An 18,468-nucleotide genomic window follows, 5' to 3' on the forward strand; every position below is an offset into this window, starting at 1 on the left:
TCGGAAGCCATGTTGGGTGTTGGAAAGCAGGTTATTATGGAGAAGGTGGTCTAGCAATTGCCTATGGATACATCTTTCCATGATCTTAGATAGAGGAGAAAAAAGGGCTATGGGTCGATAGTTAGAGAGTTCAGTGGAGTCTCCTCCTTTGTGAAGGGGAATAATATGAGAGACTTTTCAGAGTTTGGGGATATATCCTTCAGTGATGGTTCTATTGATGAGGATGGAGATGGGGTAAGCAATTGATTTGGCTGCTATCTGTAGGTATTCTGAGGGTAGTTGGTCGGCAGAAGGAGTACATGGTTTCAGTTTTTGGAAAAGGGTGAGAATAAATGCTGTGGGGACAGGTTAGAAGAGAAAAGGTGGAGGTGGGTTAGAGTCAGAATTGGATGTTATGTCTTGAGGAGAGAGCTGACAGGCAAGAGCTTGAATTGCTTTGATAAAGAAGGTGTTTAAGGTGTTTGCAGTTTGTTTATGATTGTCTTTGTCAGTGCCTTGTGGGTTAGGTGTGAAGATTGACTTGGATGTAATAAGTGATTAATACTTGACCAAAACTTTTGGAGTTTATTATGGTGGGTCTGCTGAAATTGTAAATAATAGTTTTTTTATCAAACACTATGGCTTTTTTTTGTTTCATTTCTCAGTTGTTTGTAGTTTTGGATGTCAATATAGTTTTTAGTTAAGCGTGATTTATTCCAGTATTTATTTCTGAGGTGGATTTTTTGTTTGGTTTCCCTAGTAAGCCATGGAGTAGATTTTGTTCTTATCCTGATAGAGCAGGTAGGAGCATGACGGTTGAGTAAGTTTAGGAAATTAATATTAAAGTAATCAACAGCTTCATCAAGAGAAAGGTATTTTAATGGAGCAAGTAAAGATGAGCTCCTGGAGACAATCAGAAAGCTACCTAGGGTTAGAGTATAGATTTTGGGGGAGGAATCATGATGACACAAGGGTGGTATCCAGAGGAAACAACTACACAGTGACAGGGCAGTTTCCAAGTTCAAAAGATAGTCTTTTTTTTAAAACAGAAAACACCTGTATTAAATCACTTATAACACAGACAATCATAGGTTCATACTAGGCTATCTGCCCTAGGGCATTTATAAGCCTAGCCAGAGTGTGTTTGGCTTTCGCCACCCATTTTAAATTAATTTTGCTATGCCTTCATACATTTATATAAATGAAAACAAACCATACCGACGTATTTTTAGTTGCAAACATTATATATATCACTTATAATCTATCCAGTCATTGTCAAACATTACACAGCTCATTCAAATCCTGCCTTTTTAAACCTCATTCCTCCAAAACATTATTATGCATGCGTTGTTCCCATAATTCCATTTTTTCTATATAATTTGCTCATACCCTTTTCTAAAGATCTAATTTCCAGTTGTTTTATCTCTATTACTATATTCATTACATTTAATATAGTTGGTTTGGACTTTGATTTCCATTTTCTAAAAATTGCCTTTTTGGCAGCCAGCATAATTAGACTCAGCAAGGACTTATTATGCCTAGGCAATTCTGAGTCTGTATCATAGTTCAAAAAATAATTTAAAGTTCATAGGTTCATAGATTAGTATTAGGCTAACTGTCCTTGTGGGCCAGTTTTAAACCTAGCCAGTTACCCTATGAGAGAATCAGACCCTGCACATTGTGTTTGTAAGGTAAACACCTTAACCATTATGTCAACCTCCCACCAAAAGTGTGGTAAAACTAAGTGTCCTTATTTATTTGTATTTATTTTCCGGAGTAGAGCACTGATCTTCATGGATCTTTTTTAGACTAAGCCAGGAGTGGTGTTAAATTAAGTGACTTACTAAGAATCGCACAGTTAGTAAATGGAAACTGAGGGAATCAAACCTTGTATCACTGGACCACAGGAAACAGATTGTTAACATGTCCTTAATCCTCTAAGCCAAATGTCCAAAGTTATATCAATTTGCTCACACAGTATTTCCGACAGAATAGTCTGCAAGGAATTTTTAAAGTCTTCCAACTCATTACACTCTCAAAAAAAATGTTCGCAATTAACTTTCTTCCCCATCACACCTCCAACATTTGCTATCTATCTGAGGAAAATTCTTTGGCGTCTACTTGGGGCATAAGAATATCTACATAAATACTTCCAAGCAAAGATCCTAAATGTTGCATATTGCATAAACCCCCATTGTTTCTTTGTGAATTGCTTACCCAAGCTCTCTACCCAACCCTTTCTAACCTTCTCGGATTAGTTATCACGCAATATTTGATATACTGTACTAATTATCCCTTTTTAACAGTAGCTTCTGTTCTAGATTCTAGTAAAAACTCTACCATTGTTGGTCTTTTGCTTAGGATCCCCCTATTTCTTTCTCTTTGCCTATACTCTGATAGTAGTCCTTGATATGGAAAGCAGCCTCTAGCCTGCAACCCAAATAAATTATTGGCCTCTTCCCATTCTATCACCTTCCTCTCTCTAAATTTTTTGTTCCCAATACTTTGGTTCCTATGCCAGTTTTCTCTAGTAAATTCCAGAACATCTTACCTATTGTCTGCATTCCTAATTGCAGTCATCCCCATTGGCAGAATCTCAGGGTCAAAAGATTGTTGAGATGCCTCCTCATGGAACTGATTTCAAAAACATGAAGGTAAATTCACCTTCTCAACCAGTCATTTGCCAGGACATGGTTTAAGGATAAAGACAAATAAAAGGACACTTCAGCACTAAAGAAAGATCAGAGAAAAGCAAATGGGGTATCCGGAGGGATGGAGGGACTATGCTATTAAAAGGTTATTGAAAACAGGATCCTTCTCAACGAATAACAGAAGGGATTGGGGACAGCCATGGTACAGAAGAACATGAAAAGGAACACAACTCAAAAAAGTAGGGTGGCAGAAAATGACAACAATACAAAATTAAATGACTAGTTTAATCCAAAACTTGAGAATACTTTACTTCACTACTTCATAAAGACAGTGACTAATGCACTGAAAGTGTTACCACAGTGGACAAAGAACAATACAATGAACTACTTCAATAATGCATGGGATGCAAGGATTGGCTATAGGAATTACAAAATGGCTGCACTCTGAAAAGCAGATTGATTAGAGCTCCCCCAGTATGAAATAAAGCGAGGCAAAAACCCATTAAAAGGCAACAATCTGGATAAAATTCAGTTACTAATTAGTTACTACACTGCCTGGATGTCAGCAAAGAGTAGGTCAGGAAGAAATTCAAGTAGAAAAAGGGAAGAAAAAAACTCTGGTGGGGAAAAACCTTGCAGATGTTCAGCAAAAAACAGTCTAGGTTTCAGTACAAGGCAGATTTCCAGTACTTTAAAAGAAAAATAAATCAAATGCATTCAGATGTATTTAAAACAAGTGAGACACTGGAAGGATACATTAAGTCAAACATCAAATGCCTAAAAAGAATAGAAAGAGTTTTAAGCATTCATTCAGATAATCTGATAAAATGGCAGAAATCACAAATTGAAATGAAGAAAAGACAAGCTAAATAGGAGGCTTCAAGAACAGTTTCAAAAACATAGCAGTTAGAACACAGAGCACACACAAAAAAAGTCTTAGATTTTCTGCAATGGCAGAGAAACTGGAAGGAATACATTGCATTAATTTTCTGAAAATACAAATAAGCAATTGAGCTGGTATTCTACAGCAGGATTTGTTAAATGAAAGGGCATGTTGTGCGTATGTTCCACATCTGGCTATGAAAAAGCAGTCAAGTGCAATACTACTGAAAATGCAGACATACCATGAGAAATTGCTGCTATTGACAAAATTGTGACAGAAAGAAAAAGCTAACACTTTAAAACACCAGTGTGTGTGTGGAAAATAGTTATCTATTGTAGAACAAGAAGAAAATAAGTGAGTTTATCAGGGGACATTGAGAGGCGAGATCAAACTGCTACATCCAGCTATCTTTAGAATATTTTCCCCTGGAGGATCATAGATATTTTTGGAAGCAGAACAGACCAAGGAGGAAGTAAAAGGTTTACCCAACAAACAGTGAGCCAACAAGCTGAAAGGGACTCTCATTCTTCTGACAAAAACAAAGCTCAAGGACAGAACTTGCCAGTGAAACATTTTCCATTGCTCCAAAGGAAAACGATTGAGTGATAGAAAAGAAAGACCAAGAGCTAACTAGAAAAATCAGGAGTGCCTTTGGCTTGAGCCATAGACCAGTATTAGGTGGTCAAGATGATGAGGAAGATCAACAATAATGTGAACTTAGGAAATAAAAATGTAAAGTGTCACTATTATGGCATGTACTTTGGACATGAAAACTATGCTTCTACAAGAAAAGGCTAAAAAAACTGGAAAGTCAGAGAACAGGAAAATGTCTTAGTGTAGTGCTAAGTGTAGTGGTAAATCACTAGAACACAGCAAAGAATCAACAACCAGTGCCACCAAGAATCTAGCCTGCATCTCCACAGTAAAGAACTTAGTGCACCTGAAGTAAATTTTACTGGTAAGACCTCAGATGGAACACAAGTCATATTTTGGAGATTGCTTGGAAATGAGCAGACATGCTAGGGAAGACTACTAGGATGGATAAACAGATGGAAGAAAAGTTGTATATGGATAGACTAAAGAGTATGTGAGCAGTTATTCCAGGTGGAGAGAAAAAGGAAAGAGGCTAAGACTTGGTTCTTAACCACAAAATAAATGAATAGAAGAACATCAAGTTATGCATTGGAAAGCTAATGAGCTCTAAACTAAAGGGCCAAGTTTCAACAAGGGTGTGAAAAACATTTCACTAAATAGGATGACAGACAAATGGAAGAGTCTTCTATGTTGGGAAGCAAAAAGCAAATCAAAAGAATCACAAGAACCAACATGGGCTAACTGGAAAATGAGGGTAATGTGAGGGGATAAGGCAAAAGACAGCAGTTACCTGCAATAATTGGTCAGGCTATAGAGACCACTGGGCTTCTTCCATCAAATTTAAATATTTTGATATATGCATGTATGTACACAGCTTTTTTCACCTTCAGTATCTACAGTGGATATAAAAAGTGTACACACCCTTGTTAAAATGCCAGGTTTTTGAGATATAAAAAATGAGACCACAATAAATCATTTCAAAACTTTTCCCACCTTCAATGTGACCTATACCCTGTACAATTCAATTGAAAAACAAACAAATATGTTAGGGGAAAAAATATATAAATTTAAAAAAGTACAATAAGATGGTTGCATAAGTGCGCACACCCTTAAACAAATACTTTGTTGAAGCACCTTTTGATTTAATTACAGCATTCAGTCTTCTTGGGTAGGAGTCTATCAGCATGGCACATCTTGACTTGGCAATATTTGCTCACTCTTCCTTGCAAAAGTGCTCCAAATCTGTCAGATTGCAAGGGCATATCTTGTGCACAGCCCTCTTCAGGTCACCCCGCAGATTTTCTATTGGATTTAGGTCTGGGCTCTGGCTGGGCCATTCCAAAACTTTAATGTTCTTCTGGTGAAGCCATTCTTTTGTTGATTTGGATGTATGCTTGGGGTCATTGTCGTGCTAAAAGGTGAAATTCCTCTTCATCTTCAGCTTTCTAGCAGATGCTTGAAGGTTTTGGGCCAAAAGTGACTGGTACTGGAACTGTTCATAATTCCCTCCACCTTGACTAAAGCCCCAGTTCCAGCTGAAGAAAAGCAACCCCAAAGCATGATACTGCCACCACCATGCTTCACTGTGGGGGTGGTGTTCTTTTGGTGATGCAAAGTGTTGTTTTTGTGCCAAACATACCTTTTGGAATTGTGGCCAAAAAGTTCAACCTTGGTCTCATCAGACCATAACATATTTCCCCACATGCGTTTGGGAGACTAGATGTACTGTTTTGCAAATTTTAGCTGGGCCTGGATGTTTTTCTGTGTAACAAAAAGGCTTCCATTTTACAACCCTTCCCCATAGTCCAGACATATGGAGAATATGGGAGATTGTTGTCACATGTACTACACAACCAGTACCTGCCAGAAATTCCTGCAGCTCCTTCTGTGTTGCTGTAGGTCTCCTAGCAGCCTTCCTGACCAGTTTTCGTCTTATCTTTTCATCAATTTTGGAGGGACATCCATTTCTTTGCAACGTCACTGTTGTCCCATATTTTTAGCACTTTTAGATGACTATCTTCACTATGTTCCATGGTATATTCAATGATGTGGAAATTTTTTTGTACCCTTCTCCTGACTGATACCTTTCAACAATGAGATCCCTTTGATGCTTTGTAAGCTCTTGGCGAACCATGGCTTTTGCCATTACAGGGAACTGAGTAAATGACAGGAAAATCTTATTATGACAGCTGAATTTTATTTGGGGTTAATCAGTCTCTTTAATTGATGGCAGGTGTGTACCCAAGAAGAAATCAAAAGGTGCTTCAACTAAGTATTAGTTTAAGGGTGTGCACACTTACGCAACCAGCCTATTGTACATTTTTTTAAATTATTATATTTTTTCCCTAACAGATTTGTTTGTTTTTCAATTAAATTATATAGGTCACATTAAAAGTGGGTAGTTTTGAAATGATTTACTGTGGTCTCATTTTTTATATCACAAAAACATGGCATTTCAACAGGGGTATGTACACTTTTTATATTCACTGTACATGCTTTTACATATGCATTACTTGAACTCAGTTTTACTACTGAAAAAATATAGACAGTACAATCTATCACAGTATTCTTTTCTTTAAGATGTTATAACCTTTTACTTAAAAATAGCAAAGTATTATAACAAGATATTTTTATGGTAACATTTCGTAATCTTAACGCATATTTGTTAGAGCAATAAAACATACACCAACATTAGTTATGCTGTTACATGTATATGTGTTTATACATACATCACTCGATTTCAGCATTTTATTACTTAAAACATTATAGGCACACCAATCTAAGACTGCATTCCTTCCTTTAAATATTATAATATGTTAAATAAAAAGATGAGATATTTTTATAGTGACATTTTCTAATTCTAACCCATATTTGTTAGTGCAATAAAATATTCCCTGACTTTGGTTATGCTGTGATAAATGCACTCTATAAATAATCACAGAGCAGAAAAGCATTGCTGCAAAAAAGTTCTAAAATAAAATTCCTGGCAATAACTAGATTTTTTTAGCGCAACATTAACATGCTAAATATACATCCCCTAAGTTACTGATGTGTAGGTGAGATGGGATGGTAGTTTGCCCACAAAGTGAAATATAAAAGCCTCCAAATAAGCATTACTTGTTACATGTCTAATTGTATGGATCATTTATTCCATTATAGAAGGCTCTTCCCATTTTAGAGTGGGATGTAAATTATCAAGTTCTTGTGCAGATAACATTTTGGATTCAGACAGTTAAACCCCTAATAACTAAATTTCATTCCACTGGCTAATTCAGTACATCCGTGAAATAATTTCTAAGTCTCCTGAAGTTTATGACTTACATTAATTCTCCAAAATTCTTTAGTGACCTATCTTACTACATTTTTTAATGCAACACATGAAAATAATCTTTCTGTATTTTATTGTTGGCACAGAGCAAGCCTTTCTAAATGGACAGAAATATATCCAGTCACTAATTTGGGAAAGGTCCCAGTTATTTTCTAGGCCCCAAAGAAATATATATATATATATATATATATATATATATATATATATATATATATATAAACAAAAAAAATCCTCAACTAGACTTGTTTATGAGATTTGGCTTACTGCCAAAAAACACAACTATATAAAATGCACCAAAAAAGTCTTGCCTCCTTACTCTGATCCTTGCTGGGCTGCTACCTTTGTGACCTGAGTCTCCTCTTAACCACACAAAATCTTGACAAAATTCCACCCTTTTCAATAAGTACATGTACTTTGCTTCTCTTTTCAAAGTCAATTGTGTTAGAAACAATTTTGAAGACATAGTAAATAAATAATATACTAAATGCAACAAATAAATATTCTGCACATATTAAAAGGTACCTTACAATATCTTCATTGTTCTAGCAATTGGCATGCCTGCTGAAACTATTTGCATCAGATAAACATGGGAGTTAAAAATCATACCAAAAGAAATAAAGGGAGGAAGAAGAATACATATCTGTGCACAGTTTCCAGCAATGTGTACTTGACAATTTTCCTGAATCCAGTTTTTTGTTTACATTTATAATACTATTACACCAAACACAAAATAAAACATATGTAATGTTATCGCAGAACAAAGTGCAATTAGAGAACAGATCTGTTATTTTACTTTTGTAAAAAAGAAGGCTCAAACTTTTTAAGCTCTTTGTATTTCTGCAGCTATGCAATGTGAATTCACATCTCCCAGGAACAGTTATAACAAACAAAAAAAAATCTGACAGCATAATTTAAATGCAAACAAATATAGCTCAAAAATGTGCCAGCTCACAGAATACACTCGATAAGCATTCATCTGAACCACATTTTCTGACACAGATCTGGGTTTCTTTTCTGCCATCCAAAATTCCAGACAGCTGACAACACCTGTTCCTTGACTTCTTTGAAATCAGACAGACTGTACATTTTCAAAGGTACTGTCCCTGCTGAGCTGAATTCTTTTGTTCTAGCAAAGAGCAAGCCCAGCTAAGATAGTTCAAGGCACTACTGGATAAGGTTTGAATGACCTTTTTGTGTTTTTATTTTCTTCGGTTAATGAACAAATGTTGGTTATTGTCCAGGAAGTTGCTGTCCTCTAGCAAATGCAATCAGATCTTCCCTAAGGATTCTCACCTGACTTTCACTGCAATTTCTAACACATTTTAAGAGGCCTGTAGTTCCTAAGATTTTTGGAAGTTGTCATATTACTGAAAAGCAGTCTTGTTGAGAATACTGTTTTGTTGAGTCTGCTTCCACTTTCAAAGGTGGTGTGACCCTGAAGGATGGCTATTTACATAATAGGGTGGGTGGGTGAGTGAAGATCCCACATGAGGGTCAGGGGCACAGGCACCCACCCTAGCAAAACTTTTAAGGATCTACCACTATGACAGCAAGGTCAATTCGAAAACACTCTGATGAGCTTGCTTTCAGTGATTAAGGCACCTGGATTTTTCTTCATCTCCTTTCAAAATGTACCACTCTTTCCGTATTTGAGTCTTCAGACCATTTTATATTGGCCAGTGATCTGTTGAAGACCACTGACAATGGATCAGTTAGGACATAGGCTAGATTTCCGATGACCTGCAGCTAATCTGATCCCTATGGTTTTTCCTTCAACAGGGCAGCCAGTCACCTTCCTCCCCTTCCATGCTGGTGTCTGTACATTGTTTTCTCAACTTTACCCAACCACTTTCTAGCTCTAAACACTCTCCTCATTTTTTCCTTTGTGAAAACGGGCAAGTTATTTCCTCTACCTGCTGCTACAAAAAATACCTCAGAAGGACTTGTGTCAGGAAGAACAAAGGAATGTCTTGCTGCTGTGTGGAGGTTTGGGGAACCACAGGCTATACAAAAAAACAAAACAGTCAAATATTGCAAAACACAACTCAGTTAGGCAATTTAACATCAAAAAGTGAGCTGCACACTCCAAAAGAAAAAATCTCTTCCATTTATCAGCATAAACTTTTTAGTAGAAAGGGCGGACCAAAGAACATCCAAAACTTGTTGTGGAAGCTGGCTGCCTCCCCAAACTGAAAACTGAATTCTCCAGGCTGTCAGGGTGCAAAGATTGCAGAAAATGATGAGAGAAATGATTGTCTGTCCTGAGAAGTCAATGGAAATGAGGAATGTGTCCCAAGAAGGTGTCCCAAAAAGATCAAACTCCTTAAGAGTTTGCAACCAATGTCAGCCAATCTGGTGCTACCAGAATCATGCGATTTCATTCAACCTTTGGATTTCAGAAATACTTAAGGAAGAAGAGCATAAAGGAAAGTTTCTCCAGCTGAAGGATAGTTTCCAAGGATAGTGCATCTATTTTCCAAAAGCTTTGGGATGAAATAGCCTTGTGCAAAAAAAAAACAGCAGCTAATAAGATCTAGAGAAGAGTTCCAGATCTATGTCTGGTTCTGCAAGCCCAGCCATGGTCAGCTGCTTATCTGATGATCTCCTTTCGTTATCTGCTTCTGTCTCTGTCTGCTCTGCTTCAAGAACATCTGCTAAAGAATTTTTGTGCAGTGGGCAGAAACTTTGAAGTGTGGTGTACGTGCAGTTTCCCCATACTAGCATTGCTTGTCTGCACTCTTGTCCTTCGGATGAGCTCCCCAGGCCGACCCGAGATGTCTGGTCGTTAATATTCGATATGCTCTGGCTGGGTCACAGAGAGTCCTTGTTTAGGATTGACATGCCCAGCCACCACAGAAATTCTCTTTGTATGTATGCAAGAAGAATCTGAAAATCATGTTGTAAATTGCGCTGTTGAGTCCACATGCTTTTTGCAATTCTCTCACTTATTGGTATACGAAGCACTTTGGCAAAGTAATACAAATGAACATATGAACCCTAAAAGGCAGGACTGTCCTTGCAGTCAGCTTAAGACATTACTGAAAGTTGTTGGGAAGAATGTTTGAATGTGTCTTAAGAAATGCCATCTGTATTCAGTCTAACTGGTATTGCACACATCTCTCTCAAATAGACACCCAGATAAGGTGCTAGACTGGACTTGGGTTAGTTTCTCTAAAACTGTTCGGGTTTCAGTGAAGATGCTAGGTTGAAAGTGCTTGCCTTGAGCCAGAAAAGAGATTGCATTCAAACAGTTACAAACAGAATTCCCACCAATTAAAAGTAAATACTGATAAAAGGACTCTGAAAAATACTGAAAAGCAGTTACTGCTTCAGGAGGCATGGGAGCATTGATAATGCAAGACAGATCTGAATTCAGGAATTCCGACTGATTCCCCACTAGAATCTCCTGGAACTGGGCCCTGTGGGATCCAAGGTCTGAATCCAATGATGTGAAAATAGGGCCTTCCAGAGCATGCAACGCAACAGCCATCTTGAACTTTGGAATTTCCAAAGCAACATTAATGGCAAAATCCAGAATTGGAACTTTGGTTTACTTTCTTGCACTAAGAAATGGTTAAATAAAGAATAGCCTTTCCAGCAGAAAGTTTCTTTGGCACTAAGTGCCTCCTTCAGCGTGGGGACTACTTCCTGTATTGCCTCCACTGAAGCAGAGAAGAAATTTTTTGATACAGTAAAAGGATTCTTGGCTGAGGAGCATCATCTGCATACCTTGACAATGCATGGAAATAAAATTGGAAATTTGTAGCCTCGATTTTCAATACCCAAAGTCCCAGTTGTCCACTAATCCCAATGCCAGCATGGCAAGTGCCAGTAGTGAAGACGTCCAGCAGAGCTTCCTCCATGACATTGAGTCTCCAGCAAGAAGCATTGGTCATTGAGTTTGTTCCTGAAGGGGCCTCCCCAAGCTCTACCCCTCACTCGCCTAGACCCTTGGGGCCTTGAGTAATGGTGTCTGGGTCAGCCCCCTAGGACCTTATAAATACTACTACTTGGCACTATGATGTTCAGCTGCATTCATACTGCACTGCACATAATGTGCATATTACTGTATGCATCCAATTCTGCTTCTGCCTAAGCCTCTGAAAAAAAGATTGTGCATACATTTTCAAAAAATGGAGAATAAAAACAATCCAGGATCTACAAAGCATCCAACATCTGCTGACTAATTGGAGTGACAGAAACGATAATTGTCTTTCTCACTTCCTCTCAAGTGTCAGTTCCTCATAAAACAAAACTGGAAGCACGACAAAGTAAATTTTGCATTACGTTAAATGGAAAACTGCACTAAGGAATATCATTTAGAGAACTAGCTCCACCTAAGGTCAAACAACTAACCTTCAATGTAAAAATGAGTCAACCACACTGAAAAAAGGAAACAGCTTGACTAATTTAGATCACACTATGTATGCTTTCAGCAGTATAAACGCCTCTTACCATCAAAAAGAGGGCTGGAATACACAACAACTCCAAAACACAGTTGTCCAACTTGCTCTTGTTTTACCATAAACACAGAAGGCTGTTACTTTGTTTACAGATTTTGGCTGCACACTCACATCTACACCCACCCACATCTGCGGCTTAATCTAAGTTTGCAATACAACGTTTGCGGAACACACACACACATTAGTATAATATGTTAATCGGAACGTTGTCTGGATAAACACCTGACCTGTTCAGTATTTGCCTTACAGGTGGACACAGAGGAAATAAAACCCATGACTACTGAATAAAGCCAGTTGCTAGAGATTTACATTGTTACTCACAGTTAGAAATTAAAGGCAACACTTGCCCAATAAACTTCTGTAATAATATTCAATCAGAATTATTTTATTGGCTAGTATTGTATGTACGTTTAACAATGAGATTTTTCTCCACAAGCCTCCACTGAAAACTAGCTTTGCTCAGGATTGAATAAAAAATCCTGATGATAAAAAAATAACAAATAAACGCGTGTCATGGTATACAAAAATACTGCAAACACACACGTAGGACATGTGTACGCATACATAGTTATATGTTAAGTAAAAATACTCTTATCTTCCCCACTGTTTTTTTTTGGGAGGGGGGGGGTCATCAGATAGGACACCGGTACCCTTTCTGAGTGAGATGATTGGGGGCAGGGAAATGCAATATACCACAGCATCAAAACAGGATAGATTCATAAGAATTAATCTATACAGAAAGAGTAAACTCTGAAAAAACCCTCAAACACGAAAGGTATCACTCACATTCGGGACGGGAATATTTCGATTCGGTCCTTCCCCGACATCTTGCTCTCAGATTTCAAGGATTGGTACTAGTTATTGCACTAAATGACAAGATGACCTTTAGCTAGCGATAAGCATCGACTTTCTTGTAAGCAAAAATCTCAAAAGATATTTTTCCTCTGGTACAGATTTAAACACCTAGTCCAAGCAAGAATCACTCTGGAATTACTGCTGCTATATGCTTCTGTCAGTCTGAAGTCTCCGATCAGCTGAAACATACGAATCACGTGTTGGTTGTCTGGGGACGCTGACAGAGGACTGCTTCCGATGTTAAATGTAACTACGACTGCGCACTGAGGTAGTTTCTGCATGGTTGTTGCAGTGGGTTTTAGAAGCAGTGTCTATCATATTTAGGCAACCGGCTTTGTAGTAAGAGTATTTACAACATATCAGGTATGTATGTGTAACACTTTTTGACGTTTTTTAAGGGTAGTTAACAGGATTGCTACGAGATCAAGAACCGAACACTTCTGCGGTACCCTTATTATTCAGGTGATGGGGAAATACGGATGGATCACTGGCCTTCTTTTGCTGCTACTGTGTAACTTTGTTATAGACACGAGTCTGTTCTCTGCTGTTTGCTTAATTTTTATCGCAGTCTGAGATCTAAATAATCTAATATGGGTTATGTGATGTAACGTCTTACCTAAAACACGTGTCACCCTGTTCATTAGGTAGTTAAAAACGTTGACTACTGTTTTGTTATGTGATGGATTGTTTTAAGGTATAACGTGCTCATGAAGGAATTATGTGGTTTTCATATAGTGTTCTTAAACTGTCAGAGATCAGCTTGTTTATTTGCAGGCACGAATTTTATTCTACCGTTCCATTTCTGTTTCCACTCTGTCACACCACACAACACGCAGTGTTATCTGTACTTCCACCTCATCTTCGGTTAGCTGTTACTCTTTCTGCAAACCAGATCGTTTTCATTGCCCTGGACTTCATTCTTTCGATATCATACGTTTTCCATTACGATGTGTGTCTTCGTGTTTCTCGGCTACTGTTCTTGCCATAAGGTCTGTTGAATGTCAGATGAGTTAAGCTGAGTTTCTGGCTGACGTTTGGTATAATGCAGCTTTTCTAGCAACGAGTTGCCTTACATTTGTAGCTGTTGCGTTACTTCAGTAAGGATTGTGTATCACTGTTGGTGTCATTCATAGTGTGTGTGTGTGTATGTATATATTTTTGCCAAGGCGAATACAGAGTTTGTAGATTCATGAGGTTGTGTCACTCAGTCTAACAGTGTGTATGTCACACTGCTTTCCTGTATGTGTCCGGGGTCAGTGTTAGCAGTGTATATGCTGCACTGCTGTTTTGCTTTTGATTGTATATTACAGTGATGTACTTGAGCTTAAAGTACCATTGATCTTGCCAGTCATCCACCTCATACATGCCTCCATAAGGGGCCACCCTGAGTAAAAGTGTTCCAAATCTATCTGTTTGAACCACAGCAGCAATATAAAAATGTACATGTAGGTTAATCTAGTGTCGGGCACACTGACTGTTCACTCAGAAGGCTGGCTAAGGGGAGAGTTACAGTGAGTTGTCTTTCATGTGCTAAAATCTTTGACGTTACAAGGGTCCTAAGGATCCAGATCCAATTTTGACAAATACAACTATGACATGGTAGTAGTACATATGGGGTGGATGGTAGGGTGGATGACTTGAGATGGAAGCCTGTGAGGGATATACAGAGAAACATATTAGGACTTTCTATGCAGATAAGACGCTAGTCCTAAGTGGAATCCTTTCTTCATTTTGAGTGATGCCTAGATACCAGGAAGCAAATTGTTGACTGTAGTAATTGGTTAGAAAGCTGGGGTCATTCCAGAGAGATCCAGTATACATCAACATGGAACACGATGCTTGACAGTCCAGTGTACTGTAATAAGAATGGCCTGCACCTCTTATTTAAAGACTCTTGCATACTTGCTAAAGCCTTTGGTGCCCCCAGTACCTTTTAAAGGCAAAGTTTAGTAATGGACATTCCAACAATAATATTTCACTCCCAACATCATGTTGCATTCTGGCTCTTCTCAAAATATCCTTGTCGTCATTACTGAAACTTTGCTTACATGTATTGAGAGTACTTCCTCTGTACTGGGGTTTTGTGCGTTTCTTGCCTTCAGACCCAGTGGCAGCTCTAGTGGAGTCTCTGTATTTGGCAAAGAACATGTCTCCAGGCAGATCCCTAGGGATTTGCAAATTGAACTCTTGTTTAAATGCTTTATTAACAACAGCAACAGGTTTAAACAAAGAAAAATGTTAAATACATAAGTTTGCATTCTGTTTAAATTCTCACAATTTAGTATGCAAAAAAAGTATATTAACTCAGTTTTTATCAGGTTCATAAATATGTATTTTGTACAGTACTGTTATTAACTTGTACTGCAGGATGCATGATGACAATTAATGATGTGTAGTCAAACTGAATAATTCCAAAATCAGTTTAACTATTCTAGAGGCCTAGTAGTTCTTACCTGTCATTTTGCCCATTCCTGTGAGCCAGGGTAGGTGTGGACTGCTCCATTTCTTGTTTAAGTTTCTTCAATATTACAGTAACATCTAGTATTGTTGGTGTAAGTAGTTCTTTTCCATTTCTTGATAATATGTTTCTTTGCTGTAAGCATAATTCATTAATTAATGCCTTATCAGTGTCTACAGTGCCTAGCAGCCATTATTCATATGAGAGTTTCACTGCTCCATTCAATATGAACTTTAATTTGTATTGTATTACTCTCTTAAGATGAGTTTCTGGCTGACGTTTGGTATGATGCAGCTTTTCCAACAACGAGTTGCATTGCATTTTAAGCAAAAAAAACTTGGAGCAGTGGCAGAAAATATGCATTCAGTTTCCCAAGTCATTATAGAGGACTTGTCTGTTTATTGGTCATGTGATTGGAAAAATGTGAGCCATCTTTGCGGGCATATATAAAAACTTAAAGTGGCATTGCCCGCCAAAGAACTCAAATTTTCATGATTTAATCCTGTGCTTCAGTGACCACAGTGATTGTGTGTAGAGGTCAATAATGCCTAGGTCCCTTTCTCATGAAGATCTGTATTTATTTAAGTGTATTGGGTCAAACAAGAAACACTTGTATAAAGTGCTTATCTGATCCCTGATCAATGTCCGTGACATAACTAGTAGTACACTTCCTCTTTGGTGCTGGAAGACCAAAAAAAGCTGTGGATTCTGTTCCACTCCAGGTGATTGAATTGTTTATACTGCATTGCAGCATTGAGGAGGCACTTCACTCCTGAGTGTTATCCTTTGGATGACCCTTTAAACAGAGGTCTCTTCTGCTTGAGTTGGTAGTAGCTCAGGTGGATGTGAAACGTCCATTAGCAGCTGTTGAAAAGAGTAGAAGTTCCCAATGCCCTGGACAAATTTCCCCTAGTAGTAGTTACCTCGAGTCTCCCCCTGAAAAAGAGGCCACTAGCCTGGGACTAATCTTGTCAACAAAGGGTAAATGAAAATAAAGTAAGTCATGCCTTTCTTGTCTGGATTTTGTTATCCAGGTAACTAATGGAGGATAATTAATTGACCATCTACTTGTGTTTTGGCTTCTGTATCTCTCTTCCTAAAACCCTGTATAACCCCCTTGTCAATTCTTGTAGAGAGTACTGATGGTGAAACTGCTGCTGATCACAAATCTTCCCTCCTGCAATAATTTAAATCCAGTATCTCAGACCAGTATTCTGTCTAAATGCATATTTATTCCCTTCTTTAAGAAAGAAGAAGGGAGAATACCCTGTGGGAAGATTTCCTCTTCATTCACTCAACCTTGTTGTATGTAACGCATCAAAGAAGGATAGTACATGCTTTATAATATTGGAGGTAACTTGAATATTTCTGGGATCATCTTGTCTAATAAGTCTTCCAATATCCACCCAGCAGTATGAGGGCTTTTCCCTTACAGCTTATGGTATAAGATTCATTACACAGCGTCATTGTTTTGGTCTGTGTTGCCCTAATGTGTCCTAGGCTCCCTGTGTTAAGGAGACATTTCCCTGGATAGTTTTCTGTTTTTGCCCTAACTGTATGAACTCTGGAATGAAAGTACTTGTTTTATGTTTGGTAAATGAACAGGGAGACCAATGGCAGCACAAACCATCTTACAGCCTGGATCCTCTTAAGTGATGTTAATACAGAGAAGCTGCCACCTCTGCAGGAGGTTCCAAACTTTATCTTCCAAATAAACAGAATTAGGAGTTGATTTATGAATTTGAAAGCATCAGGCATAATTATTTGATAGCGTCCTTTTACTTAGAAGGTTTCCTTTTACAAAGAAAATCGTAAGAGGAGAGAAAATGTGTATTTATTGATTCTGTCTTTTGTATCTTTATCTTGTACTCAGAAAATTTACTGTACTATAATGATAGATGAAATATTGTGTGTGCCAGGTTTGCCATTTAGAGAAGCATGCCATCCACACAAAGAGAAAGCTTACACTCCAAACTCTTTTTTTTTTTTTTTCAAATTTATAACCTTTTTATTTATTTTTTTCTGATTTGGGGCTGCTACTGGCTGTAAGTAGATGGCACAAAGTAATGGCAATAAAGGGGCAGCCCTGCTCATTCCACCTTTTAAAGGCAGAATGATGGAAAACACCCTCCCTAATCTTTACCTTTGCTGTAGAACCCCTATAATAATTTTCTTAATAGACGTATAAAAGATGCAGGAAAACCTGAACCTCAGGTAGTTGAAGTGCCAGGTGATGTCCTATGCATTCTGTGTATATAAGCTGGAAGCCAGCAGAGGTGTTTGAGTTTTGCCCACTTCTTCCACTATCAGCAAGGTTTTAATTAGATCGCCTGAGGTGATTCTGTCAACCACAAAGTTGTCTAGTCTGGGTGTACTAGCGTACACACACAGCTGCCTACAATTATGACCATGAATAACTTATCATAATTTAAGACTGATATTGGTCGATACAATGTTACTTTAGAAGAATTCTTATTAGGTTTTAAAATTAATGGTATTAATGCCGGATGATAAGACTGAGGAGGAGGGCCACCTTCTAACACGTAATCTAGGAAGGCTAAATTTCTTTATAGTCCCTTGAATAACTCCGTGGGAAGCCCATCTGGCACTGGTGCCTTGCCTACTGTGTGCCTAGAAAGGGCAATCAGTACCTACTGCTGCATCACTGGAACCCACCAGGTATTCGGCTAGTCTAAGTGGGAGGTGATTAAGAGTCAGGGTACATAGGAAGTTACTTACTTATTCTTTGAGTGGTAGATTCCCTCAAAGCTTCCTCTATATACAAAGTGAAAAGTATTCCACAAATTCCTGTAGGATCTCCAGTGAGGAAATCACCAGTCAAGCTGAGTACCTGTAAACTACTTGCATGATCTGCTTATCAGCTGTCTGTCACAGTGCTAAGAATCTGAGAGCATGGTAAGAGCATGATGAATGATCAGAGTCTTGCAGATTCTATGCTGAATTTCATCTGGGTTGTCCTGTAATCCAATATCTCATTAATTCTGATTAGTGTTAATTCTGTAGCTCCTTGCTGCTTCTGAATCATATGGCAAAGTAGATATATATTGCTCCTCCAGAATTTTCTGCTGAAGGGAGTCAAGCTTCAAGTGAGCCCACTCCACTAATAGCCTTTTGTAACCCCTAATAAATTCCACTAAGGCATAATATTTTTCTACTTCTGATGCAATTGGTGCTTTTAATCTGTTGGGTGTGATTGCCAGTTTTCTACCATCTGTTCAACTAATACGTTTGGCCTT

General features: G+C 38.1%; 2 protein-coding genes across 2 annotated transcripts in view; one reads left to right on the forward strand and one right to left on the reverse strand.

Annotated features, from left to right (window-relative positions):
* The window catches only part of ATP6V1D (ATPase H+ transporting V1 subunit D), a 421,138-nt gene extending 408,177 nt beyond the window's left edge, over positions 1-12,961 (reverse strand). The window contains exon 1 of the mRNA XM_044074025.1: positions 12,685-12,961. Coding sequence (XP_043929960.1) covers positions 12,685-12,725 — 41 coding nt within the window. The 5' untranslated portion in view covers positions 12,726-12,961. The remainder of the gene's footprint in view (positions 1-12,684) is intronic.
* Positions 12,962-12,999: 38 nt separating this feature from the next.
* EIF2S1 (eukaryotic translation initiation factor 2 subunit alpha) overlaps positions 13,000-18,468 on the forward strand; it is a 344,364-nt gene continuing 338,895 nt past the window's right edge. Inside the window, exon 1 of the mRNA XM_044073507.1 lies at positions 13,000-13,116. The gene's annotated coding sequence lies outside the window, so the exon portion shown is untranslated. The remainder of the gene's footprint in view (positions 13,117-18,468) is intronic.

This window comes from Protopterus annectens, chromosome 6.part0 (assembly GCF_019279795.1).
Source record: "Protopterus annectens isolate FY-2018-M chromosome 6.part0, PAN1.0, whole genome shotgun sequence".
In the NCBI taxonomy this organism is placed as follows: Eukaryota; Metazoa; Chordata; order Ceratodontiformes; family Protopteridae; genus Protopterus; species Protopterus annectens.